This window comes from Meriones unguiculatus, chromosome 16, assembly GCF_030254825.1.
Source record: "Meriones unguiculatus strain TT.TT164.6M chromosome 16, Bangor_MerUng_6.1, whole genome shotgun sequence".
Lineage (NCBI taxonomy): Eukaryota > Metazoa > Chordata > Mammalia > Rodentia > Muridae > Meriones > Meriones unguiculatus.
The window spans coordinates 23,548,715-23,574,280 of NC_083363.1; the positions used below are offsets into that span (position 1 = coordinate 23,548,715).

At 50.4% G+C, this 25,566-nt stretch overlaps 1 protein-coding gene across 1 annotated transcript; it reads right to left on the reverse strand.

The window, feature by feature from the left end:
* Positions 1–8,933: 8,933 nt before the first annotated feature.
* On the reverse strand, positions 8,934–22,290 carry Tacr2 (tachykinin receptor 2). Its single transcript, XM_021660978.2, has 5 exons — positions 21,411–22,290; positions 17,187–17,381; positions 14,742–14,895; positions 13,770–13,966; positions 8,934–10,369 (listed from the first exon to the last, which is right to left on the reverse strand). Exons 1-5 carry the CDS (start codon positions 21,800–21,802, stop codon positions 10,153–10,155), a joined length of 1,155 nt encoding a protein of 384 aa, XP_021516653.1. The 5' UTR covers positions 21,803–22,290; the 3' UTR covers positions 8,934–10,152.
* Positions 22,291–25,566: the final 3,276 nt, after the last annotated feature.

A 25,566-nucleotide genomic window follows, 5' to 3' on the forward strand; every position in this document is an offset into this window, starting at 1 on the left:
ATCTCTGGGAGTCTGCCTTTACTTTTCCTGCCCACGTGTGTTCCTCTACGTCCTGTTCAGTCCCCCTTTCTAGGAGATTGATGGCTGCTGAGAGGGGCAGGGTTTAGGGGGAGTTGGTCTGTGTGTGAGAGAGAGAAAGAGGAAGAGAAACCTCCATGAGGCATTCTTCCGAAGCCAGTTCATGAGAGGCTGCAATAAAATCGCAGTGAGCGATGCATCCCCTTGTAGGACCAGCTATAGAAGCCACAGGGCAGAAAGAGTGGGGAGAACAGCAGAGGCCATTACAGTAAGATGAGCCTAACCCAACCTGGAGTGACCAGGACAGTAAGATGAGCATAGCCCAGCCTTCAGTGACCGTTCCCACTCTGGCAGTCGGCCGAACAAAACCCCATTGGGAGTAGTGAAGAGAACACGATAGGGCTTGTCTGGGACTTTGCAGGCCTTCAGTGGCTCATTGGAGTTGAATCTCCCTTTGAAAGGGTGCTTTCTCATTAGGTGGGGACAGCATCAAGTGTCATTTCTCGTCCCTGGTGTGACAAGTCCAGAGTCCATGCCATCCCTTAACTTCCATAGGCATAGATAAAATGACAGAAGGCTGCTTTAAGAAGACTTAAAGAGGGGGTTTCTGACCAGAGTTAGGTCCCCCGGACACAGTCAGGGAGGTCCCATGGCCTTCATTCTAGGGCCCCTTGTTAAAATTCTGAAAGGATTTGTTAGAACTTGCAGATGGCTAGTTTCACATCCCTTGAAAGGAAAAGCTTTTCTACAAGGATTCCAAGGAGACCAATTCCAATTGTCCTTAAAATATCAAGCCTAAGGGTAGCAACTTTGTTCATGGAGTTCAGAGTTTCTTGCATTAGTTTAGCAAGATGTCTTTTTAGTAACATAATTTGCTCTTTTATCTCTCTCTAGACGGCTCTGGGTGCCAGGTGCAGTGGAGAGTAAGTGATCCGATCTCCAAGGCCCAGGAAACACCCGGGCAGATTCTGCCATGAAGGCCCGGTCCACTGTCACTGTATATCCTTAGGTACTCCAAACCTAGTAATTATTTCATTTTGAACAGTTCATCCCTCCTTTGCCTTTTCCATTTGGCAAGGCTGGGCTTCAGCCCCACCAGTGGAAGTGTTCCCTCACACAAGGAAAGGGCAGGTCTTTGGTCCCCTGGATCCAGCAGTGCTCTCTGGGTTCTTTGCTTCTGCACCGGGGGAGACATCCATTTGGTCTTTTTGGCATGTCTCAAATCTCTGAACCACCCAGTGGTAACATCTGATAATCCCTTCACCGTAAACATTTTCCTTGCAATTTAGATGTTTTCCCTCCCTTTATATGATTAAAGGAGAGGTTTTTTAAATTCCCCATTGCAAGGAACCAGGCAGCCATTCATGACTCTCAGGGCCAACCCACTGTCCGTGATGGTCCAGGGTACAGCCATTTTTGGGAACCTCTTCCATTTTGGGGGTTAGCCTCCCAGGGGTTGGAGGGTGTCTTCTCACAGGAGAGTGTCTTAGTTACCGTTGCTGCGGTGAAACACCATAAATCAAAAGCAACATGGGGGGAAAGAGATTACTTTGGCTTACATACCTGAACCACAAGTCCATTAAGAGAAGCCAAGGCAGGAAGTCAAACCAGAGTGGAGTCTGGAGCTGATGCACAAGTTCCAGAGGCGTGCTGCTTACTGGCTTGCTCAACCAGCTTTCTTATAGAACCCAGGACTACCAGCCCAGGGTTGGCCCCACCTACAATGTACTGGACCTTCCCCCATCATCACTAATAAAGGAAATGCTCTACATGCTTGCCTACAGCTAGATCTTCTGGAGGCATTTTCATTGAAGCTTCCTCCCCTCAGATGATGCTAGCTTGTGTCAAATTGACACCAAGCTAGCTGGTTCAGTGGAGCAGTCCCTCCGGTCTCAATGCAGCTGTTTTAGCACAGGAACCTGTGACGTGGCTTACCAGGGGTCACCGAGTCCTCCCCCTCTTGATGTCTGCACAGTGCATTACATGGCTGCCACATAAATGAGAGCTGAACTGCCCCCACTATATGGGGGTCCGAGATGTTAATAACCCTCATTCCTTCCAGATAGCTGCATGAGTGTGTAGAACCAGATGTGCGTTTTTTAGTCAGGTTAGATACTCGCCCTTTGTTTCTCACTAGCTGTGAAGCCTGAGCCAAGACTCCTATCCTGTTACAATAGGGTACCCTCTCTCACGAGCTCCATCCCAAAGAGATCAAGTTCCACCAGTTGACAGAGTGCAGTCTTTAAAACAAAGCCTAGCAGTGGAGGGTTCCAGCAAAACCTCTTGGCATGACTGCTTAAGACTTTCCTTGTCAGGGAGGCAAGTAGCAGGGCTGAGGAAAGGACAGACGTTAATGGTCCCTCTGGTCCCTCCATTGGGAGCCTGACGTCAGGAGACCGACAGCATTAAGTGTCATTTAGAATTAAGTATTTCCCCAGTGTCTTGGAGAGAGTACACAGTGAGGGGCTTCTCTAGGGTTCATTTATAGGCCTCTGGGACCAGGAGCCTCACAGCTAACATCGATGGTGGACATCCCTCTGTCACGGATTCTAACTCCTTGCTGTGGCATCCCATTGTGTGTGGCGGGGGTCCTATTGATGGGGTCAGAATGCCCAGGCCATTTCCCTTTCAGCAACAGACAGTGAAAGTTGGGACTGAGTTGGCAAACCCAGAGTAGTGGCTCTACTGAGTCCATCTTGAGTGCTGGAAGAGATGATTAACCGCAGGCTCCCACGTTAGGGACCCCCGTTGAGGTGATAAAGAGGATTAGCCAGTTCTGCAAATCCAGGAATCTGTATTCTTTGGGAGCCCATAGCCCTGAGGAAGATGCTCAGTCGCCTGACACTGTGAGGCGGGGAGCTCAGGGTAGGATGGGTCCATTCAGAGTTCAGGTTGTGCCTTTTCAACCCCCAGTATCACCCCATGTATGTGGCTCAAGGTTGGCTAATTGTGGCTTTTCTCAAGAGATCATATACTTATCATGTACTTATGGCTAGAAAGTTGAGAAGACAGGGATCTGGCAGAGTTAGGGAGACACTCAGGTCCCTGGTGGAGTATATATTCAGTGCCTCACAGACTACTATCTACATGTGGATGCAAGGGGGTTCCACGGTCTATGAAGTCCTGGGCCAAGGCCAGCACTAACAAACAGGAATTGACCCTAAATCTTTTGGGTCCAAGTAACTTATCTGGCCTTTAAAGTTTGGTCCCCAAAGGCAAAAATAGGCTGACTATCCAGGTGCAGAGGGATATAGAAAAGGGCATGCTTCAAATCCAGACAGAACAGTAAGTGACTCAAGGCTGAATCTGGGGGTCAGGGCTGTATAGGGAGTTGGAAGGGCAGGGTGAAAGGGGACCATGGCTTCAACTAGTCTGAAGTCTTCTACTAACTTTCCATTCATTAGATGTCTTTTGAACTCCCCAAATAAGTAGGTTCTAGGGGCTGGAACATTCATTTTCTTAGGGGTCCCTGTTTTTTGTTTGTTTTGGTTTTGGCTTTTTGTTTTGTTTTGTTTTAAGGGCCAAGATGATAGACTTGGATGCTTCTGTCACTTCAGGCTTTGGTGGTTACTGCTTCTGGGGAAAATGGGTGGGACCTCTTAAATGTGTTGGAACAGTTGAAGCCTTGTAGCTGGCCTATGCTCCCCTCATCTGTCCATACTGAGGGATCTTATACTGACTTCTACCCGGGACAAGCATTGGTTCCCTCCCAGAGACAGGATAAGTCCCGCCTGATGCCAGAGAGAATGTCCCTACCCCAAATGGGGGCACGAGTCTTCAGACAAAGAAAAAATAGTGTTGGAACAGGGATCTCCCCACCGGCAGGCAAGAGGTTGTGTAAAAAGGAAACATCTCTTCATAGCTGGCCTGATATGCCTCCAAGGTGGCAGTTTGGGGGGCCTGGGGACCTGGGAAAGGGCAACACTGCACACTGGGGTCCCATTTGTAAAGTAGGGGCTCCTCACGTTGAACTGGGATTGTGGAAGCCTGGAGAGGTGGCCCTGGGGCTCATCAGTATTCAGATGAAGGAGGTGGCCCTGAGCCTTACAGTTGTGGTGGGGGATACCTTGCCCTTCCTTGGTTGGCTTGACAGTTGGGTCAGGGTCCCAGGTCTGAGACAGTTCTAGCTCTTTCCTTCTTGGGGCATTTCTTCTAGAAGTTTCCTGGATGTTTACAGAGGAAGCATGCCCTGAAGGGACCCTTCAGGATACCTCCTCTTTGGGTGACTCTCATTAACAGACAGTGGCTTAATTTGTTTTTTGTCCTTTTTCCCTTTCCCTTTCCAGGTTACAATACACTAAGGCATCTGTTTAGAACAATTGTTCTAGGCTCTTGCCTGGCTCAGCCACCAAATTCTGCAAAATATATTATTTTTTAAGACAGGGTTTTACTACATAGTTCTAGCTGACCTAGATTTCACTCTGTAGACCAGGCTGGCCTCAGAATCACAGAGATCCATCTGCCTCTGCCTCCCAAGTGCTCAGATTAAAGGCATGTGCCACCACAACTGGCCTATACAATTCTCTATGAATTGCAGAACCAGGGCTGGTTGTGTCAGGAACTGGTCTTTCAGAATCCTCCTCCAAGGACTCTGGTATACAGTAGTATTCTTTAATCTCTGGAAAAAGCTAATAGATTTGTATTTCTCCCCGGTAAATTACCATCAGCAGAAAGTAACTAAGAGATTAGATCTTGGCTTTCCTGAAGCTCCCGGAAATACAATAGATAAAGTGCTGTCTCTCCTAGTGACCGCTGATGTCACAGACATTCCTGGATGGATCTCTCAAAGGGACAGCTTTTGGGCCATGTAGTAGTCAGTACCAATGCCTATTGCCTTTTCCATCACCTCTGTTTTTACACTGAGGTCAAGGTCTGATCTAAGATAGGCATGCCATCCCCCAGGCCCTGTAGGAAGACTGTTTAGACCATCAGTTCTCAACCTATGGGTTGAGACCCTTTTGACACATCTAGATATCCCCAAATATTTACAGTAGCAAAATTGGTTATGAAGTAGCAACAAAAGTAATTTTATGGTTGGGGTCACCACAACATAAGAACTGTATTAAAGGGTTGCAGCATTAGGAAGGTCAAGAACTACTGGTTTAGACATTAGTCAGGATTTGCAACAAAACTGCCTTACTTCTTGCTTTATTGTTTTGTTTTGTTTTGTTTGAGACAGGTCTCACTATGTAGCTCTGTCTGACCTGAAACCCACTAGATAGACCAGGCTGGCCTTAAACTCAGAGACTCATCTGACCCTACCTCCCAAGTCCTGGGGCTAAAGGTGTGTACCATCACACCTGGCTCTCCCTAATTTCTTTTATATGATACTTATTTTTTTTTAAGTTCTGTTAATGAACGACTCTGAACCTACACGGGCTCTAAATCTCCCACCACCTCCTGCAAGGGTGTAGTAAGATGCCATTATGTTTTGGGTGTTTTTTTGTTTTGTTTTGTTTTTGTTTTTCTCTCATCCCATAGCTCCTGGGATAACGACTCGTGAGACTCATTAAATATTATACAAATACTTAACACAACATAGCTAGGATCTTTTCTGATAGCTCATACCTTAAAATAACCCATTATACTAGCTTACATTCTGCCATGTGGCTAGTTACCTGAACTCAGGCACCATGCATCCATCTTCCTTACATCTGGGTGGCTGACTCTCACTTGCCTGGATCCATCCCAGAATCCCTCTACCTTCTGGAAGTCCTACCTATTTCCTGCTCAGCCATAGGCTTTGTAATTGACAGGTGTTGCATCCATACAATACACAAGATTCCTTCTGCACAAGGGAAACATCTCTCCAGCCCCTGGGGGATGGCTGGAGACCCTGAGGTTCAGCTTCCTGATGCCCTTCATGATATGGTGGGCAGGTTTCTGGGGAAGCCAAAGCTGAACCACACACAGTCAAAACAGTGGAATCTAGCTGAAAACTGTGGGCCAATTCTGAGTGGTCTCAAAGAACGGATGAGCCCAAGGAACCTTAGACCATTCTCTCCTGCATAACTAGGTCAGCTGAAAACAATACTATGAGCCACCTTTAATCCCAGCGCTCAGGAGGCAGAGGCAGCTGCATCTCTGAAGTCTGAGGCTATCTTGGTCTACATAGAGTGTTCTAGAATAGCTGGAGCTGTGTAGTGAGATCCTATCTCAAAACGAACAGAAGGGAAGGAAGGAAAGAAGGGAGGAAGGAAAGAACGAACGAAGAAAGAAAGACAGTATTATAATTAAGGTCTCCTGAGGTGGCTGTTTTTTATCATCCAAGGAACAGTAGGACGATGGCCTACCTGGAACTAATATCCTTTGGATAAAAATCAGTGAGTCTGATTTTTTGAGAGTCTGGGTGTCTAAGTCTGCCCTATGCTTGGGAAGACAGCCGAGCAGTAATTTTGGAGGAATCATGGAGTCACAGTTAGCCCCATCTGCAATGAGATGGAATCAGAAAAAGAGAGGTTTTGGGTCGGGTAACCTTTCCCGCCCACTATCCACCTGGATGAGTAGGTGTAGCATGTTGGCAGGAATCAGCTAGCATTGTCTGGTCTACCCAGGGGAGAGGCCAGGCTCAGAGGTAGGATCCTGAACCTCTGTACGGCTCAGTCCTCTGCCATCTCCTGGTTTTCTCCTTTAGTGTTCCAAGATGTTTGATGCCACCAGTCCTCAGACACACTTGATTTTTGCCCCAGGAGCCACTTTCTAAGTAGGCCATGCAAGCTCCAAGAGGCACTAGAGCTTTGTGTAGTGAGTTCCCTGAGCACGTGGCTCTGCCGAAGCTTTGCATGACTTTAGAACCCACGGTCACTCACTCAAGTTCACATAGCTGGAGACAGAAGCAGAAGGGAGCAAGATGGGCTCAGGGTTACTCCAGCCCATTAGCCCAGGAAGCGCAGCAGCCAAGATTTATCTGCCTCGTTCTGGGACCCATCTATCTGCTAGCTGGGGAATTCAAATTATTTGCCGAGACCCCAGAGAACCCATGAGAACTACGTACTTTCTAATTCCACGATGGAAGAACCAGCATACAGTCACAATCAGAAAAAGCTCCGTCACATAAACAGCTCTCATAGAATCTTTGCTTTTCTCTGGACTGTCAGGAACTCGCCTCCTAGCTCACTATGAGCCACAGCCAACAGGCAAGATTGGTTCCCCTCACAGGCTTGCCTCTGCTGCCCATCACATCCCCAGAAGAGCAGGCTGGAAGCCTTTTGGGGAGACAAATCTTGACACACCTGTGATCTATCCCTGAGTCTTGTGTCTCTCAACTGAACCTGGGGCCTTTCAGATTTGGCTAGAAAGGTTTCAGACACTGACTGGGTACTAGGTAGGCCTGAACACAGTTCAGGCCACAGCCACCGCCACCTGCCCATTGTTCAACAACAATAACAACAACAAGACAGGCTCTCTTCCCTAGTACAATGTACCCACAACCACAAGGCCAAGGGGTCTGCAACAAGTAGACCCCCTGTAGCTGCCATGCCCACCTCTTAACCATGAGAATCAAGAACCACATCAGGAACCCAGAATACAGCAGTTTTACTTCAGAGCCTCTATGTAACCCCTTCTTGCTCTGCCCCTGCAGGAGCGGGAGGTCTCTGGAACACTTCACGTGCTCCCTTCTGAGGTAGCTCTTGAAAGTACTTCCTTTACTGACACTTGGCAGAAATCGAGGCACACTTAGGAAACACAGGGGCCTGCCAACAGCCACCACTCAAGTTCTACCCAGCAAGAAATCATTCATCAATTAACAGGACACTGGGATCCGTCCTCATCTGTGGAAACTTTGTGCTTGAGGTACCCTGTGTCAGGACTAGTAATCTACAGAATAAAATGAAATCAAACGCAGGGGTGCCCAGGGTGCAATGGGAGCAGAAACAAAAGCAGGTGGGGGCGAGGAGGGAAGAAATAGAGAAAAGCTGGCTTAGGGGTGCCTGGAGATGCTGAGGAAAACTCGGCATTAAGACCCGGTGGAGCCCCTCACCTCCAGCTCCCACCTCAGGAGCCTGAGTGCATCTCCAGCTCTCACCTCAGTAGCCGGAGCGGCTTTGCCTCCAGCCGATATCAGCAACAGACTGATTCTGTGCTGCTGCAGCTCTCCAGCACTGAAGCTGGAAGCATTCAGAAGGCTGGGCCATGACCATCATGGTGGGGAGTCGGCTGTATGTGGGCATGGCACTGGGGTGGTAGCTGAGCGCTTTGCATTCTGACACAAAGGCAGGAGAGAGGGGGAGAGAGAGGAGAGGAGAGACTGGCTCCTATGTGAACCCTGAGAACATCAAGCCCACTCCCAGTGACACACCTCCTCCAGCAAGGCCACACTGTTTTTTTTTTTTTCCAAGACAGGGTTTCTCTGTGTAGCCTTGGCTGCCCTGTACTTGTGTAGGCAGGGAAACAAAGGCAGGGTCTCTGAGATGAGGGCTTCCCGGAAGCATCTCAGAGACCCTGCCTTTGTTTCCCTGCCTGCCCAAGTTCCTCTGAGTCCCTTTTCCCTGTGTCATGCCCCTCGCTGCCCCATCCCCCAAGCAGCCTCACCTCTGTCTCTGCAACCTCCTGACAAGGATGAGGCATACTCCTCTACTCCAGCGCATGAACATGGGGGCAGTCCAAAGACAGTGTGGCTGCCGGGTCCCCTCTCCAGACTTAATGACCCAGTTTGTAGGACCTTACTTCCTGGCCCTTTTGCTATTCTGGCTAGGGAGATCACTGCTTTTATCCCAAGTATGCATTTGGGATTCATGCCCACCCTTTGGGAGATTCCCCAGCTTGAAGTGCCCTTTGAGCAACGTCCCCGTCATGACTGCAGGTCTAAGCGACATCAGAGCCCTTTATTGGAGGTATGGGCAGAGCCAGCATCTGGCACAATGACCTCTAGGAGAGCTCAGATGACACTAAACCTTGAGCAGGTGTTTACAGCTTATTTGGTTTTTGGAGGGCAGTGGTTAGGCAGCGAATGAGTCACCACCAAGCAGGGAGACGTACAACCCTGGAGCGGCCTGGGGTGTTCTCAGAACTGGGACAGTCAGTGTGCTCCCCCTGCAGAAGTGAGTGGGAGCCGTGTTCCTGACTTGTAGGTGGCGTTTGTGCCTTAACGGCTGGCACAGTGTGAAGAATCGGGGTAGCTATTTATTGAGCGCCTGCTGAGTGCGGCCTGCTGGTTTGTAGGGCACACGTCCACTGAGCCTCGTGGCAATTCTGTCATCAAACAGGGGGTCAGAGAGACCTACCAAAAGACCTACCAAAGTGCCTCAGCTGAGCTTCCTCTGGACTGTTCCCCATCCTCTACTCTGGGTTGTATTTGAGTCTTTAGATCCCGAGGCAGACAAGCCCTGGATCCACCATTCAAATGGGGAACGTCCTCCTTTGTGTCTTGTATTTGGCGACAAGGCCGTGTTGCGTTGTGCCCTGCCTTCTCCACCTGGCTTACACAAATTTAGGAGCCTGGAGCTTCCATATATAAATTTGAATTTCAGGCTTTATTCGGAGAACCTGACGACTGTGGTCCGGAGTGAAGCAGCTGAGTTTCCCTTTGGGTGCTCGCCCTCTGCAGGCTGCCACGGTCCCCACCTGTTCCTGCGACCCCGACACTGGAGCTATTGCCCCCCCTTTTTCCTTTTACCATTATGTGCACACATGCGTGTGTGCCTGCATGTATGTGCAGATGCCCACATCCACACGCTTGGGCAGGTCAGAGAACAACTTGCAGGAATGGGTTCTTTCCTTCCATGTGTGTTCCAGGAATTGAACTCAGGTACCCAGGCTTGGCAGCAAGGGCCCTTACCATCTCACTGAGCCATGTCGCCATCCCTTCAGCTGCTTTTGCTCATTACAACTGCGGTTTTCTTTGATGGGATCTGGTCTCCCCCCTCTCTCTATACTCCAGGGAGACATTTCACTTGCAGCTCCTAGGCTGGCCAAGTGCTGCTCCCAGTCTACCTGACCCCTTCCTCGCTCTGGGAACGCTTATATTCTTGTCTTTGTAATAGTGATGTGACGGGTGTCTGTGCTCTGGGCTCTGTGTCAGCATTGCCTCCAGAGCTCCAGACCACATCATGTGACAGGTTACTACATTAGGGCTTTTCCATCGGCAGCTTCTCAAAGGGCTTACGCCTGGGTCCCGCAGACAGCTTCAAGGCTTCAGGGTCCAGCAGGCTCCTCATCTTGGGGACTCCCAACCTGCCCATTGGTAGCCTCGGAGTGGGTCATGTCCCCAGTCATGAACAAAGTCTCTTTTGTGTGACACCTGTTGACTCTCCTGGAGACGGAGGGAGTGCGAGTCAGCTCCAGCCTGTCTTCCTCAGTTGGTGTCACCCAGGGGCAGCACCGGAAAGCAAGCCGGAATCCGGAGCGAAACCTGATGGGTGTGGAAAGTCACTTTAAGCAAGGGAGTTGGGGGTGCAGGAGCCGTAAACTAGTCCCCTTGCAGGGGAGTTTCACTTTGAAGAGCTACCAACAACTCAGGGCCATCAGGAGATGCACACTGAATGGATTTAGGTTTTTCTGCAACAGCCAGAAACACCGGGAACTTGGCTCAAGCCGGTAACACTGGCACTTCTGAGGCAGGGACAGGAAAGATGGCGGCAAGCTCCAAGGCAGCCAAGAAGTCCACTGCCTTAAAAAGGAAGGAAGAAAGCAATAGAGGGGGAGAGAAGAATGGGGGGAAGAGAACGGAAACCAAATCATATTACAAAGAAACCACACGACTTAACTGGCATATAAGAGAGAGGAATCTTAGAAAGAAAGAACTGGGACTCTGGCCATGTGTGTGGAATACAGAAGCTCCCCCAGGAATTGCTTCAAAGAGAAACTGGCACATTGCAGCTACCAAGTATGGGTGCATTTGCTCAAAAACTAAACAGCTCTCACTCAAGCTCTCACTGGGCATAATCAAAGCTATTCAGAGAATGAGGGAGGGGGGAAGGGCAAGCAAAGTATGAAGCTATAGTGAGACCATAGTTCAAACTAAGGGAAATGAGGCCTGGGGTGTTGATCAATGTAGAGTACATGCCTAGCATGCTGGAGGCCCTAGGTTCAATCCCCAGTACTGGGAGGACAAAAAAACCAACCAACCAACCAAATAAACAAAAGTCAAACAAAACAAAAGAGAAAACCACGGTTGGCAGGTGACCCTGACTCCTTTGTAGCTGAGGATGATCTTGAACTTTGGATCCTCCAGTGCTGGCATTGCAGGCGCACGCCACCAGGCCCGGTTGTGGAGATCAAACTTGGAGGTTTCTGTCTGCCAGGCAAGCACCCACCAACTATACCACATCTGTTCTGGCTAATTCTTGTTTTGTTTTGTTTTGTTTTGTGAGACAGGGTTTCTCAGTGTAATAGTCCTGGCTGTCTGGACTCACTTTGTAGACTTTGAACTCACAGAGATCCTCTTGCCTCCGCCTCCCGAATGCTGGTACTAAAGGTGTGTGCACCACACCAGCTTTCTTCTCTTTCTTTCTTTCTTTCTTTCTTTCTTTCTTTCTTTCTTTCTTTCTTTCTTCTTCCTTATTTTCTGCTGTGTGTGGGTGTTTTGGGTGCATGTATGCCTGTGTTTCATGTACATTCAATGCCCAAGGAGGCCAGAAGAAGGTGCTGCTAGATCTCTTGGGAGTTACAGGTGGTTGTGAGCCACCAGATGGGCACTGGGATTTGAACCTGGGTCCTCTGGAAGAGCAGTCATTGCTCTTAACCACTGAGCCACTTGTCCAGCCCTCAAGGCTGGTTCCTTTGAAAGGTAAATCAAGAGCATGTCTTTCAGGGCTAATTAGCTCAAAGCCTTGTAAAGCTCTCCCTCTTGGAGCACAGAGAGATGAGGGGGCAGGGAGAGACAGTAGGGAGAGGTAGAAGGACAGAAAAGAGATGGACAGCAGGAAGGAGCAGACCTTGACCTCAGGGCTGTTGGTTCCTTTCATAGGGAACTCTTGCCCAGGCTGCAGGGCAGTCAGTCACTCCAGCTTTTGCTCAAACGTAAACTGCCCCCCCTCCGCCCAGTGCCTAAGTCCATCAGCGCTTCCTGCCCATCTCCACACATTATGTTTGCTACTGCGTATGTCTGTCTCCCCCTACTAGGCTGTCAGCTCTTGCAAATATAGATATATATAATGTGTGTGTACATATACATATAAATATGTATGTGTGTGTACATATACATATGTATATATACACATTATACATATTATATGAAGAGTGTGCAGCATCAAGAACTGTGGAACTGGATGACAGCGCAGTGACAGGCACGTGGGCACGGAGTGCTGCTGGTCTCTCCCTCATATATCAGGGCATTCTCCAGGTTCTTACATTCATCCCATCAAAGAGCGTGAGGAGGATAAGGTGGGAAACACCGGAGATACAGGGAATTCCAAATTCTGCGTCCATCACCTGTGTAGGGTTAGGAGTGTCCTCCCTTCTTTGGCTCGGGTTTTTGTTTGTTTGTTTGTTTGTTTGTTTTTTGTTTTGTTTTGTTTTTTTTTATCTGTACGATGGGAGAGCCCCTGCCCTCTCTTATCTACTTATTTCTTGGGAGCTAAAAAGGTTCTAGGCACGGAGTAAGCCCAACAGAGCCTGTCCAGTGTGGGTGGGCCAGGTGACCCCAGTGCTGTTATGTGGACGCCTGAGTAGATGGCTGATAAAAGTTATGAACAAAGAGGTCAGTGCTGCTCACATCTGTCAGACTAGTGTTGACTCAGTGTCCACCTCTCATGGACTCTCACCTACCCCCCTCTCCCCCCCCCCCCGCCGTCCCCGGGCGGAAAAGCTCATTCTGCCCAGGGCTCCTGCCTGGCTCTTCCCTTATCAAGAGTCCCAGAGCTGGTACCAGCATATCTCAGACTCCAAGACCCCAGAAAACAGAGCTAGGAGTGAGATCTCAGCTCTTCCTTCCCTGGCCGCATCTTGGGGGGAGGGGCAGGAAATACCCTGCAGTTCCTCAGCCCATCCCCCAGCCTTTCCTGACACCTGCCTACCTAGACCAGGCACATCCTTAGGAAGAAGCACTTAAAAAGCCAGTTCTTTGAGCTGGTGAGCCGGCTCAGTGGGAGCAGGCACTTGCTGTCAAACCTGGCAAGCCCAGTTCTAGCTCACAGACCCACAAGGTAGAAAGAGACAGGGAGCTGGACAATTGTAACACATGCCTTTAAAGTCAGCACTCTGGAGGCAGAGGAAGGGGGATCTCTGTGAGTTCAAGGCCAGCCTGGTCTGCAAAGTGAGTTCCAGGAAAGCCAAAGACTACACAGAGAAACTCTGTCTTGAAAAGACCAAAAAGAAAGAGAGAGGGAGAAAGAGAGGGTTAATTACTGCAGATTGTCCTCTAACCCCACACATGTGCTGTGGCTCACTCTAGTTTGCACACATGTGCACACACAACATAAAAAGAAAAAAGAAAGAAAAACCGTCTCAGAAGGCATCTTTTCTGTCCATCTCTTTCCTGTCCTTCCGCCTCTCCCTACTCTCCTCTTCCCTCTATCTCTCTGATCCCGCCCTTGTGCCTTCTCTCTTGTCCCTGATGCAGACCCAGAAGAGACAAGAGCAGAGAAGAACATAGGCATTGTAGCCCAGCAGCAGACAAGACTTTGGGAAGGAGATGGGACTCAGGCTAGATCCAGGCCGCCGGAGGGTTGTGCTGTGGGCTGATCTGGAGGGGGACAGCATTCCTTTGTGAGGTCGAGGGTGGCTACAGGCTCTGGGGGCAACCAGAGCAGAGGCCCCTCACCATGCAGGGACGCGCCCGTGAGTGGAGGGCACAGCCAGGGTGGACTCACCTGTGGTTGAGGCAGCAGTAAATAATGGGGTTGTACATGGTGGAGCTCATGGCCAGCCAGAAGAGCGCCAGGTAGACCTGCTGGATAAACTTGTGGTAGTAGATATCTTCTTGGAAGGTTCCCAGGATGAAGTAGAGGTGGTAGGGCAGCCAGCAGATGGCGAATGTCAACACCACCAGTACCATGGCCTTCACGAACTGGTGAGGGAGGGGCTCAGGTCAGTCCTCGCCCCCTGAGTACCCTCTGGAACCAGTGTGGGCATGCTTCACCCTAGCCTTGAGAGCCTCCTGGAGTCGGACCCTATCTACCTTTCTATCCTCCATTCCCTGGAACATGTGTTTGCCACGTGCTCCAGAGCCCACCACTCCCGGCACCGCCACAGGCAGGTTTGTCTGCACACACTGGTGTCCTTCCATGGAAACCCCCATGTGTAGCAGCCCAGCTCTGTGGCCCATCCTCCCATAAGGTGTCCTGGACGCTTTCTCTTGGAGCACCTCTTCCCCCTGTCCACTTTTTTTTAGAAGGTCCAAGCTCTGGGACCCAAGCCACCCCTCCCAGGGATCTTTGTCTGCTTTGGCCTTTTTATCTATGTAGGCACTGAAGTTCCAACCTGGTGTCCCATCCTCTGCCTAGTGGCTAGGTTCCTGAGCCCTCCCCAGCACCTCACATGCCCGGTGTCTGCACGCTTCTGTACTGCTCAGCATCCCTGAGGACCGAGAGTCAAACTGGAGACCAACTTCCCAGTAGGAGGGAAGGCGGGTGGTGTCCCTGCCTGCTATGGTGAGAACTCCTGGAACACGGAGAAGTCCGTCTAGCATTGGTCTCCAGATCGCGGAGGTGTGTGGTTTCTGTTGGGTTCTCTGAGAGGCTGACTGACTTGGATCGTGGGCGCCCCAGCCTCCTCTAGAGGGCAGGCTTCCGGCCCCGGTGGCTCCCCGGAGTAGGCCCCGCCCACTCCGCGCCCTCACCTACCTTCTTCTTGGCCTGCAGATGGCGCAGGTTGGCGCCGTGAGCCTGGTGTCTGGGGACCGCGCGTTTCCACAGTGTGAGGCCAATGACACTGTAAGCCGCGAACATCACCACGAGAGGAAGGAAGTAGACGAGGACAAACACCACGAGGTGATACCTGGAGGGAAGGCCAGGGACATGGGTGGGCAGTAGGTGGCCAGACCCACCTGTGCTAGCCCGCGATTAAGGTTCCTGAACCTCAGGGACCCCACCTTGCAGCCCCACCCTGGGCTCCTATTTAAAGAAAAATTAAGGCAACATTTGCTAGGACATAACCCAAAACTGGGCTTTCTTCACAAAAAGCCACCAGCCTCAGCCCCAGTTCTTCCGTGTTATGGAAAAGGCTGAAAAGGGGGGAAAGATAACCAAATTTTATGTCTGTTTAACATATAAGATACTATACTGGTTCTGTGGGGATCGAGGCTTGACCTGGGCGCACACAACTTTGTCTTCCTCCCGGAACCATCTGTGTGTGTACAGGCACGTGGTGTGTGCAGGAATGGATACGTGAGCGCATGAATATATACACATATTAAGTCGGGAGGTCATATACGGTGTTATACGTATAGAATTGCAGGAGCCACACTACAGAAAAGGTCTTATCTAGAGACGGGCAGTGGAGAATGCCGCAGCAATAGCCACTGTGCCCTCTGCTTCTTGCTCCTCCACACTGCCTGGGGACATGGCTGTGTCGGCAAGTACCTCTCGGCAAGGCCCATACACCACTGTGCGTGCCGAGTCCCCAGAGAGGATGCCTGGGTTGTACCGAAGCGCATCATTTCCTTTGAGGAAGATACTATTCGAGAGGCATGTCACTGGCTCCATTTCCGGGGGAGCCACAGCCTCCTGGATAAGCCACACACTTCCTCCTGACTCCCAGGCAGGCCTACTCCTTGGAGCAACAAGAAAGGGGCCTGAGAGCCCCCTCTACCATGTGACTTCTGTTTTTTTAACGTGTGTGCTTTGCGTGTGTGTATGTGTATCTGGGTGAGTATGATAAGGGTGTGTCCAAGCCAGAGCTTGACATGGAATGTCTTCCTTGGTTTCTCTCTCTCTCTAATATATTGAGGCAGGGCCTCTTGCTTTGACCTGGAGCTCTCTAACTTGGCTGGTCCAGCTGGCTCCACCTCCTGGGTTCTGAGGTTACTGGTGGGCTGCTGTGCTGCCCAGCATTGACCTCCAAACAGACCACACACACGCTCCCTAAGGTGCCCCTGGGCACAGAGTCTGTCATTAGCCCGTACACAGACACTGGTATGCAGGGCACGCGTGTGACACACGGAGCCACATAACCATCCGCAGATGCACACGGCCCGTGCTCATCCTTGGAGGGGGCAGACAGGCTGAGCCACTGGACCCCGAGGCAGCATTGCCTGTATTTGGCTCCCCCGAGTCACCACTCCCTGGCAGTGTTGGGGGCACATCATGCAATATTCTTTCTCCACCACCAAGATGGAAACCAAGATACACTACACAGGGTGGTCATGGGGATGTGTGAGATGGAGGCAAGGGGATCAGAGCTTCGGGCCAGCCTAGGCTCCACAAGACTGTCCCAAAAACCAAAACAGAAAGTTAGGGATGTGGCTCAGTTTCTAGGGTGCTCGCCTAGCGCGCGCAGGCCCTTGGCTCCATCCCTGTATCACGTGAAGCGGGTGTGATGGCAACAAGGTCAGCACTGTCTAAAATTAAACAACTAAAATAGTAACGGTATTCCTCCATAGCATTAGGAGAATGAGAAGCCCCACTGGAGATCAAGTGCTTACAACATGCCCGGTACTGGGTCCCGCTTTTAGGATGGATGGTCCCCAATGTATGTTTCGAGTCAATGGCTTTGACTTTCTGGTGATGGAAACGCAACAGGCTTTCAGCAGAAGCCACACCTTAAGTCCTTACCTTTCTGTTTGCTCTCCTATTAAGAAGCTGGGCAATGGCAGTGAACTGTCACTCCTAGTTAGCCGGGTCACGGGATGTTAGGTATGACCTAATGTGGGTATTTTCCACTTACAATGGGTTTGCAGATGCAGCCTTCCTGTCAGTTTTTCTAGTTTTGTTTTAAAATAGGGCCTACAATAGCCCAGGCTTGCGTTGAGCATGCTATGTAGCTGAGGATGACCTTGAATTTATGCTCCTCCTGCCTCTACCTCCCCAGTGCTGGGATTTCAGCTGTGTACCAGCACCCCCGGCTTGTGTGGTGCTGGGAAGGGAACTAAGGGTTTCCAGGATGCTGGGTAAGCAGGGTACCACTGAGCCACACCCCCAGCCTCTCACCGTTCGCTGGGGAGCCTCAGTATAAGCCTGGACTCATATGGTCACATATGTTCCTGCAGTGTAGTGTACATACCCCTGGGCACGGGCTACACACAGGCATGAGCCAACACACAAGCACATGGACCCTGGTGCGGGGCTTACAGTAGGAGCATCTTGCCTCCGTTGTCATTGGGCCAGGCCACCACACACTTGGTGGCCCCCTGGTCTACGGTGATGGCAGAGTAGAAGCACTGTGGGGAGGCTAGAGCCAAGGCCACCAGCCAGATGCCAGCGATAACCGCCTTGGTGCTGGGGGCCGAGAGCCGTGGCCGGAAGGGGTGGACGATGGCCATGTACCTGCAAGCAGAGCACAACATGAGCAGCCGGCTTCCTCACGGCAGACACTCCCCTCCTCTTCTTCCTGCCCAGGCCCGTGCCCTCCAGCCCCTGTCCACACAGCTGCCCTGTGTGCGGACACTGGAGTCCCACCCAGTCTGCAGAGGACCAGGGTGCTGGTGGGGAGGCGGTGACTATCTCCAGCCACAGCACACTGGTACCCCAGAATCTAGCCCAGGTACCTAGGCCCTGCCTCTCTCTGGATGTGGACAGGTCCTTGGACAGACATGCTGTCATCCAGCCTGGGATACAGTCCAACATTAGCTTGAAGCTCAGTCTGACTTGAGTGTCTGCACCCTCATCCCCAAGCGAGTGCCCCACCATTCTGCATGGTACAGCCATTTCCCAGACAGAGACCAAACCAGTGGTGCCTTCTGGAACTTTCTGCAGCAGTAGATGGATCTGACACGCACAAGGCCCTGTTCAGTAACCAGTCACCGTTTATGGCGGATAACACAGACAGGCTGTGAGCCGTATCATGAAGTACACAGGCCCTTCATTAGAACAAGATGGATTTGTTTATTTGTTTCCTTTTGAGGCGCAGTCTTACCATGTAGCCCTGGCAGGCCTCTAACTCACAGAGATCTGCCTGCTTCTGCCTCCGGAGTGCTAAGATCAAAGGTGTGCACCACCATGCCCTACTCTTTATTTGGCTCTTGAGACAGGGTTTCCTGTAACTCGGACTAGCCCCAAACTTTATGTGTACATGGGGATGGTAACTGAATTTCCATTTCATCTGCCTCCACTTCCAAAATGCTAGGCCATGTACCACCAGGCCAGGCCGAGCAGTAAGCTTTGAGTGCATGCCGGTGTTTGTGCACGTATGTATGATATACAGAGGCCAGAGACCAACCTGAAGACATCTATCCTGTGTTTTGAGGCAGGGTCTTTCGCCAGTTTGGCTAGGTTGACTCTCCAGCAAGCCCTGGGGATCCTTCTGTCACTCTATCTCTGGGATTATGAGTATATGCTACTAAGGCACATTTTGTCCATGTAAATTTGGGGAATAGAACTCAGTATTCATGCTTACCCCGCAAGCTCTTCACTGACGGAGATACCTTCCTAAACTCATGGTAAACTTTTATTTTTTTCCCCCCAGACAGGATTACTCTGTATAGCCCTGGCTGTCTGCGCACTCTGTTCTGTAGAGCAGGCTAACCTGGGACTCAGAGATCCACCTGCCTCTGCCCCCTGAGTGCTGGGATTACTAGCGTGCGCTCCCACCACCAGGCTACAATAAGATTTTAATATGAGAGCCAAGTGCAGTAGCTCATGCTCCATTAGAAGAGGGTCAGGTCCGGAGAGTTTAGAATCAAGCTGATCTGGATTCAAATCCTGTCCCCACCACTTCCTGACAATAAGGTCTTGAACAAATAGCCTTAGGTCTCTGGGCCTTCATTTCCAACTCTATGAAAATGAGTCATTCTTGCAGTCAGGTTGTCATCTGGAGGAAGAGGCACGTGTGCACAGGGATGAGAATATTTCTATGTATTCATTGGTTTAAACTCGTCAGAGACAGCTTTGGACATAGGTAACACCTGGCCCTTCCTCCCAGGGATGAGCTTGAGCTTTGAGACAAGGCTGGGACCTTATAGAATGTGGTGCTGAGTTATACTGCTTCCCCTGTTTGCTGAGGTAGAGGTGTCCATGCCAAAGCATGCTGGGGGTTAAGATTGAGCCCTGAGAACATTACCATCTTATCTGCTGCTTGGAATATTTGTCCTCTAGAATTCTCTAGGTTGACCCTGATCCCAACCTCCCAAGGAGACCCACCCTGATGTCCATTTAAGCCTGTAGCCCAGTGGGTCACAACCCCTTTGACAAACTTCTGTCTCCAAAAATATTTGCATTACAATTCATAACAGTAACAAAAATGCAGTTATGAAGTAGCAACAAAAATAATGTTATGGTTGGAGGTCATCACATGAGGCACTATATTAAAGGGTCACAGCACGAGGAAGGTTGAGAACCACTGATGGAGCCTGTCTTGCACACACATCTTGGTGACTGGAGGTCCTTTCCCTCTAGCTAATATTTGTTCGCAACATTCATGATCTCAAAACACAACTTAAAATTTATTTATTGAATGGGCGGCGGTGGTGGTGCATGCCTTAACAGGAGCAGGCAGATCTCTGAGTCTGAGGCCAGCCTGGTCTACACAGGGAAACCTTGTCTCAAATCAAACCAACAACAACTGAACCCCCCACCCCAATTATTTATTAATGTGCTTAAAATTTAAATTTTTCCTGTGGCAGAAACATTTATGCGAGTTTTCCCTACCTGAAACCCAGAACAGTACTTACCCAGCAGACACTAAGTTTCTATCTGTGAGTGAGAGAATGGAGGAAGGGGGACGGTGAGATGGCTCAGTAGGTAAAGATGCTTTCTGGCAAGCCTGAGAACCTGAGTTCAGCCCCCAGAACCGACAAAATACTAGATCCCCCCAAAAGGACTAGAAAGATCTGAGTCCTACATGTTGTCCTCTGACCTTCCCAAGTTTACTATGGCAAGTGTGTATGTTAGCATGTACACACACACACACACACACTAAACAAACAAATAAATAAATGTAATAAAACTTTAAAAAGAAGTAGAAAGGAACGGTGAGTCTCAGCTGCTATCTGCCTAACCAGAGCCCCTCCTCTGAAATCCTGGTCATAAGCCTTCTGCCTGGCTTCCAGGCTTTCTGCGGGCCCAGCCTCGCTCTGAAGGGGAGGCTCTGTAAGTCATCTGCTAAAGTTGCCCCCGCCCCATCGGTGGAGGTTCCCCAGCACCTGGAACTGTGCCTGGCGCAGAGGAAACACCCCGAATTTGTTGCCTAACTGAGAAGAAATGCTAAGGGGACATTCAGGCAAACTGAGGGAGGAGGAAGGGATGTTCAGTGCGCACCAGCCTGATTTTGAAAGGCGTCCCCTATACCCAGAGGGCTGTGTTCCAGGCTCCTGCCCTGACTCCATGGCTAACCTTAAATAGCCCTCCTTATCTCAGTTCCCCGGGGAGCTTGGCTGTAAAGTTAGAAGGTAGCCCTGTATGAATGGTATCCAAACTTTTTTGTATGTGAAAACAAGCTATGTAGCTTAGGATGATCTTGGACGCTCTGACCCTCTTCCCACTACCTCTGGGTGTGAAGATTATAGGCATATACCACCACCTTATACCAGCTTTCTGCAGTGCTGGGGGATCAAACCTAGGGCTTCAAACATGCTAAGCAAGCACTCTGCCAACTGAACTACCTTCACAGCCCCACACTTTTCATTTTTAATGAGCAGAGTCGTCTCATTGTCTCAAAGGAAATCTCTGAGAACTCCAAAAAACAAAACAAAGCAAAGCAACAACAAAAACATCTACAACTCAGTGGTGAGAGGTAGGTGAAGGTTGCTGGGGAGTTAGGGAGATGTGGGAAGTGAGGGGACATCGGGAGGCTCTCATCTACCTAACCAACACAATCAGGATTCCATGTGCCAGAGGGTCTCCTGGCTCTGGCTCCCCTGAACTTCTCCGCCTCATCCCATCCCATTGCCCTCTCTGTCAGACTCCTGCTCCCCCAGGCATTCGAGTCCTTTTATCCCATCCCTGCTTGTCCCAGAACGTCTTCCTCCATGCCATCCTAGGCTCCCACCCTCACCAGCATCATTATAAAAAAAAAATTAAAAACCGCTGTTCTGACTACATGCAGCATTCTAACCTCATGTAACAGCCCACTTTTTTTTTTCTAAATGCAAAAGCAGTGTATACAATTTCCTCGTGTAAAGAGAGCAAGATAAGGAGAGCTTATAAGTGCACTCATCAGCACTTCAGAAGTCGCTGGAAGCTCTTCCTTTCCAGCTTTTAGCAACCGCCGGTAAAGTCTTTCCATGTCTAATCTCAACTCTCCCTGCTTTGGCTCTGTATCCCCCTGATTTTTTGCTATGAATCAAAATCAAGTCCGGGAGGCAATTCCTTGGGATGAGCCTCAACAACCTCCCCCCCTTCCCCGATGCCCACGCTTGCCTGTCGGCTGCGATGGCAGTCATGGAGTAGATGCTGACGAACATGGCTGTGATGGGAAAGAGGTTCTGGAAATAGCAGAAGGCCCGGCCAAAGTACCAGATGTTGTGACTGGCGTAGACAAAGTTGAAGGTCGCGTTGAAGGCTGCCATACACAGGTCTGCCAAGGCCAGGTTGATGATGAAATAGTTGGTGACTGTGCGCATCCTCTCGTGGGCCAGAATGATCCAGATGACTGTGGCGTTGCCTGTTACAGCCACTAGCACCAGAGCCAGGTAGGCTGTGGCCCACAGTGCCAGCTGCCAGGCAGGCATGGAGAAGGCTGTGACGCCCGTGGTGTTGCCCTGGAGGCCAGACAAGATGTTGGTGTCGGTAACAATGGCGTATGCTCCCATGGCTGATTCTGGGCCTGGGCCACAGGGTCGGGCACTGCAGTCCCTTCTGGAATTGCCACAGAAGAGAAATCCTCTTTGGTGTGCAGATACACGGGGGCCAAGGACGATTCAAAAGCACACACGTGTAGCCAGAGGGCCACGCCTACAGCCCCAGCAGGAATGGGTTAGGCTGAGCAGGAAGCAGGGCTCCAGTCAGAGTCTTCAAACGTCTTGTGGAAATGGAGAACTCCAGTGGCAGAACAGGAGGCATCCTGATAACACATTGGTTCCTCTCCTTCACACCAGAATGCTCAGAGTCAGAGAGCAAGCATGTCCAGCAGAGGGGATTCAGGAAGTTGCTGAACTTGAATTCAGATCTCTCTTAATGCTGTTCCGGGCACACTCCAGATGAGAGGTGTGCGCCGTGTGGCGAGTCTGGGGGTCCTACAAGTGCGCCGTGCAGCCCGATGGCCTCCAAGCTTTGTAGTGCAGGCCCCCAGTGCTGCCAGCCCTCGGCGGCTGCTCCTAGCTCCTCCCAGCAGGGCAGGCGAGAGCCTTGGCAGAGGTGCTGGCTGCTCCCCCTCCTTCCGCCCCCTGCTTGGATGGCTGGGCCTTGTCTCTTGAAAGATTTAGGACCCACTGGGAAGCAGGGAGAGACCTTGGGGAGTTAGGCACAGCCCGGATGGGGGTGGCATAGAGGGTATAAGCCTCCATGTTTATATTCCGCCAGATGGGAACTACCGGAGGACACTGGCATTTGCATTTGGGAATGAGAGTCAGTCCGGCTGGCTTGGGAACCCCGGGTAAGTCATTCACTCTGCTTGAAAAGAAAATCTTAGTGTTCCGAAATACCCTGGGACGTAAGGGCGAGTTTGCTGGGGTATCAGTTAAGTGATGAGGGCTGGGTTCTGGGCCTCTGGCTCTGCCCCTATTTGTTGACTGACTAGACAATCTGGGTATTTCTCATCTCAAGCCTCAGTTTCCTTGGGTATAAAATTAGAAATTGGGCTCGGAAAAATGGTGTTCAAATCTCTCTCCTCCCTGTCCCTCTCCCTTTCCTCCTCCTCTCCCTCCCCCAGATCTCTCTCCTGGCTGGGATTAGAGGCATGTGCCACTCAGACTAGTTTATGCAGTGCTGGAGGTTCGGGTATGCTAGGCAGGCGTTCAGAACTGAGCTACACCCCAGTTCTGAGCGCTGTAGTGTGGAAAGATAATACCACTTAGGGACTCTAAGGCAGTGCTAGTCCTGAGACACCTTCCCTCCTTCCCTTTTTCTTTTGTTTTATTGAGATAAACAGGGCTGGCCTTGATCTCAGGTACCTGTCTGTTTCTGCCTCCTGAGTGCTGGAAATAAAATGCAAGGCTTCTTTCTTTCTTTCTTTCTTTCTTTCTTTCTTTCTTTCTTTCTTTCTTTCTTTCTTTCTTTCTTTCTTCCTTTTTTTGTTTTTGTTTTTGCAAGGCTTCTTTTTAAACAGTTCTTTCTGTCTATCTGTCTGTCTGTCTGTCTGTCTGTCTGTCTCTCTCTCTCTCTCTCTCTTTGAGACAGGGTTTGTCTGTGTAGCCCAGGTATCTTGAAACTCGTCTGTAGACCAGGCTGGCTTTGAACTCATAGAGATCAGCCTGTCTCTGCCTCCCCAGTGCTGGGATATGCGCCACCACTACCCAGCTCCAAACAGTTCTTATTGTGAATTTCCTGAGCTCATCAGTGGCATAGTATCTGTTGTTTGCCATCTAACTACGCTAATGTGCAATGCTTGGGACAGGGGACACAGCCTTTGACTTTGATGAAGAGGTGCTTCTGGAGCCCTTTGTCATCCTTGGGATGGGCTAGAGGGACCTGAAACTCCTGAGCCTAATATAGAGTTGGCCACATTCTTCGCCAGGCCATGAAAGTCTACTTCCTCTGTTGGATAGGCCACCGTGTTTTGACATTTGTCTCTTCCCCAGAGGGTCTCGTCTTTGATCAGCTAATGGCAACAGCTGTGTCCAATCACCCCTGCATTTGTTTCTGTCCCATGCTTGTTTGGCCTCTGTCCTAGAGGCAAAGCATGTTAGCAGTAAGAATGTCAGCCATTTTCTCCTTTGTCCCCCCGGTCTCCTGCGCTCAGGCAGCTGCACTTGGTTGAGCTTTGGGCCACAAACCCAGTGTAGACCAGGGGTGCCTGCTCCCGAAGCCCAGAATAGCACATCCCTGCCCCCACCACTCTGTTGTGTATATAATGGGGATTATACTTTGGAGCTACTAAATCTGAGTTTTTATTTCCTCCTTAAATCATAAACTCTTTCAGCTTTTCAACAATGTGCCGGAAGGCTTTTAGGCTCAGGGTAGAAGAGATGGGGCTTCCCAAGACAAAGTTATGGCTGGCTAGCTGTGCTGCTTAGGTGTGAGCCCCGAGTTCACGACTGAGCAATGGTCTGTTTTGTTTTTCTCTGTGTAGCCCTGGCTGTCCTGGAACTCACTCTGTAGACCAGGCCTTGAACTCACAGAGATCTACCTTCCTCTGCCCCCCAAGTGTTGGGACTAAGTGTGCGACACCACTGCCTAGCCTGGACAATGGTCTTAAAGATCTTTCTTATGAGGGAGGAGAAGTACTTTAAATTCTTTGCTCTTGTTGGGACATCAAAATGGCAGAGTGAAGCCAGGCTTAGTGACATGAAGCAGGAAGAATAGGAGTTAAAGGCCATCTTTGGCTACACGGCCTGTTTAAGGCCAGCCTGGATTACATGAGACCATGTCACAGACAAATGGCTTGGAGAGACAGCCTTAAAAGCATGAGCACCTGAGTTCCACCCCCAGAACCCATACAAAACAAGACGGATGTGGAGGTGTGTGATTGTAATATTGTAATCCCAGTGCCAGGGAGGTCTGTGGGCTTGCTGGCCAGCTTGCCTTGTCTAAGGAAGAGGAAGAGAAAAAAGCTGGCCATCACCTGAGGAAAGACACAAAAAGCTGCTGTCCAGTCAAAACCACACTACCCCAGAGGGTTTGTCTGTCATGACTACGGGGATCAGGAGAGAGAAGAAGACCCCCCTCCCCCATAGCTGTGCAAGATTGAGGATCTGAGGCCGGTGGTGCTGATCACATACCTACAGGAAGAAGGTTCGGATTCAGCATCTGTGATGCCGAGGCTGACCGGGGAGCCACCATGGGACCAGCATCTGGCGAGGGTGGGGAAGGAGGCAGCAGTGGAGGAAGATGCTCAGGCAGACCCGACAGCTCAGGCCCGCTGGCAGCTGCCATCCCCCTGGGGCTACTCTCCTGTGTGTGTGCAGGATCCACACAGCCCACAAGTTGTGTGATGCCCAAGTTGTGTGGCCATTGGGGCGAGGCCTGTGGTTAATCGCTGTCCCTCCATAACACACAACAGAATGTTGGTGGGCCCCTGAAGGGCAAAATGTCAGTTGTCCCTTTCAGATGGGGCTCAGAAGTGTGCTCTGCTGGTTTGTGTCATTGTGACTCTTGAGAGACCTGAACAGTGTAGTTAGGAGGTGTCTTAGTCTGTTTTCAGTTATGACAAAAACCTGGGTAAGTTGTGAAAGAGGTAGATTTAGTCAGCTCAGTTTTAAAGGCGCAAAGTGCAAACAGTACAGCGTCTGTTCTGGGAAAGGTCCCCTGCCTGTGGGCTAGACAGAGACAAGAAACCAGAGACACTGGGAAGGGGCCAGCTTTGTTTCTTTATCATAATCCTCCCTTGACAGCTACTGGAACCCCATAAAAACCTCATTAACCCCCTCCAAGGGGTGGCTATTCCCTAGTGATCTAATCGGTTCCCACTAGGCTTCAC

Excerpts from the sequence above, each read along its gene's own strand:
- Tacr2 (XM_021660978.2), bottom strand. The coding sequence starts at position 21,802 with ATGGGAGCATACGCCATTGTTACCGACACCAACATCTTGTCTGGCCTC. Across the intron at positions 17,382-21,410 it reads ACTGCCATCGCAGCCGACAG|GTACATGGCCATCGTCCACC; the intron begins GCAAGCGTGGGC and ends CTCTGCTTGCAG. Across the intron at positions 14,896-17,186 it reads GGAGGCAAGATGCTCCTACT|GTATCACCTCGTGGTGTTTG; the intron begins GTAAGCCCCGCA and ends CCTTCCCTCCAG.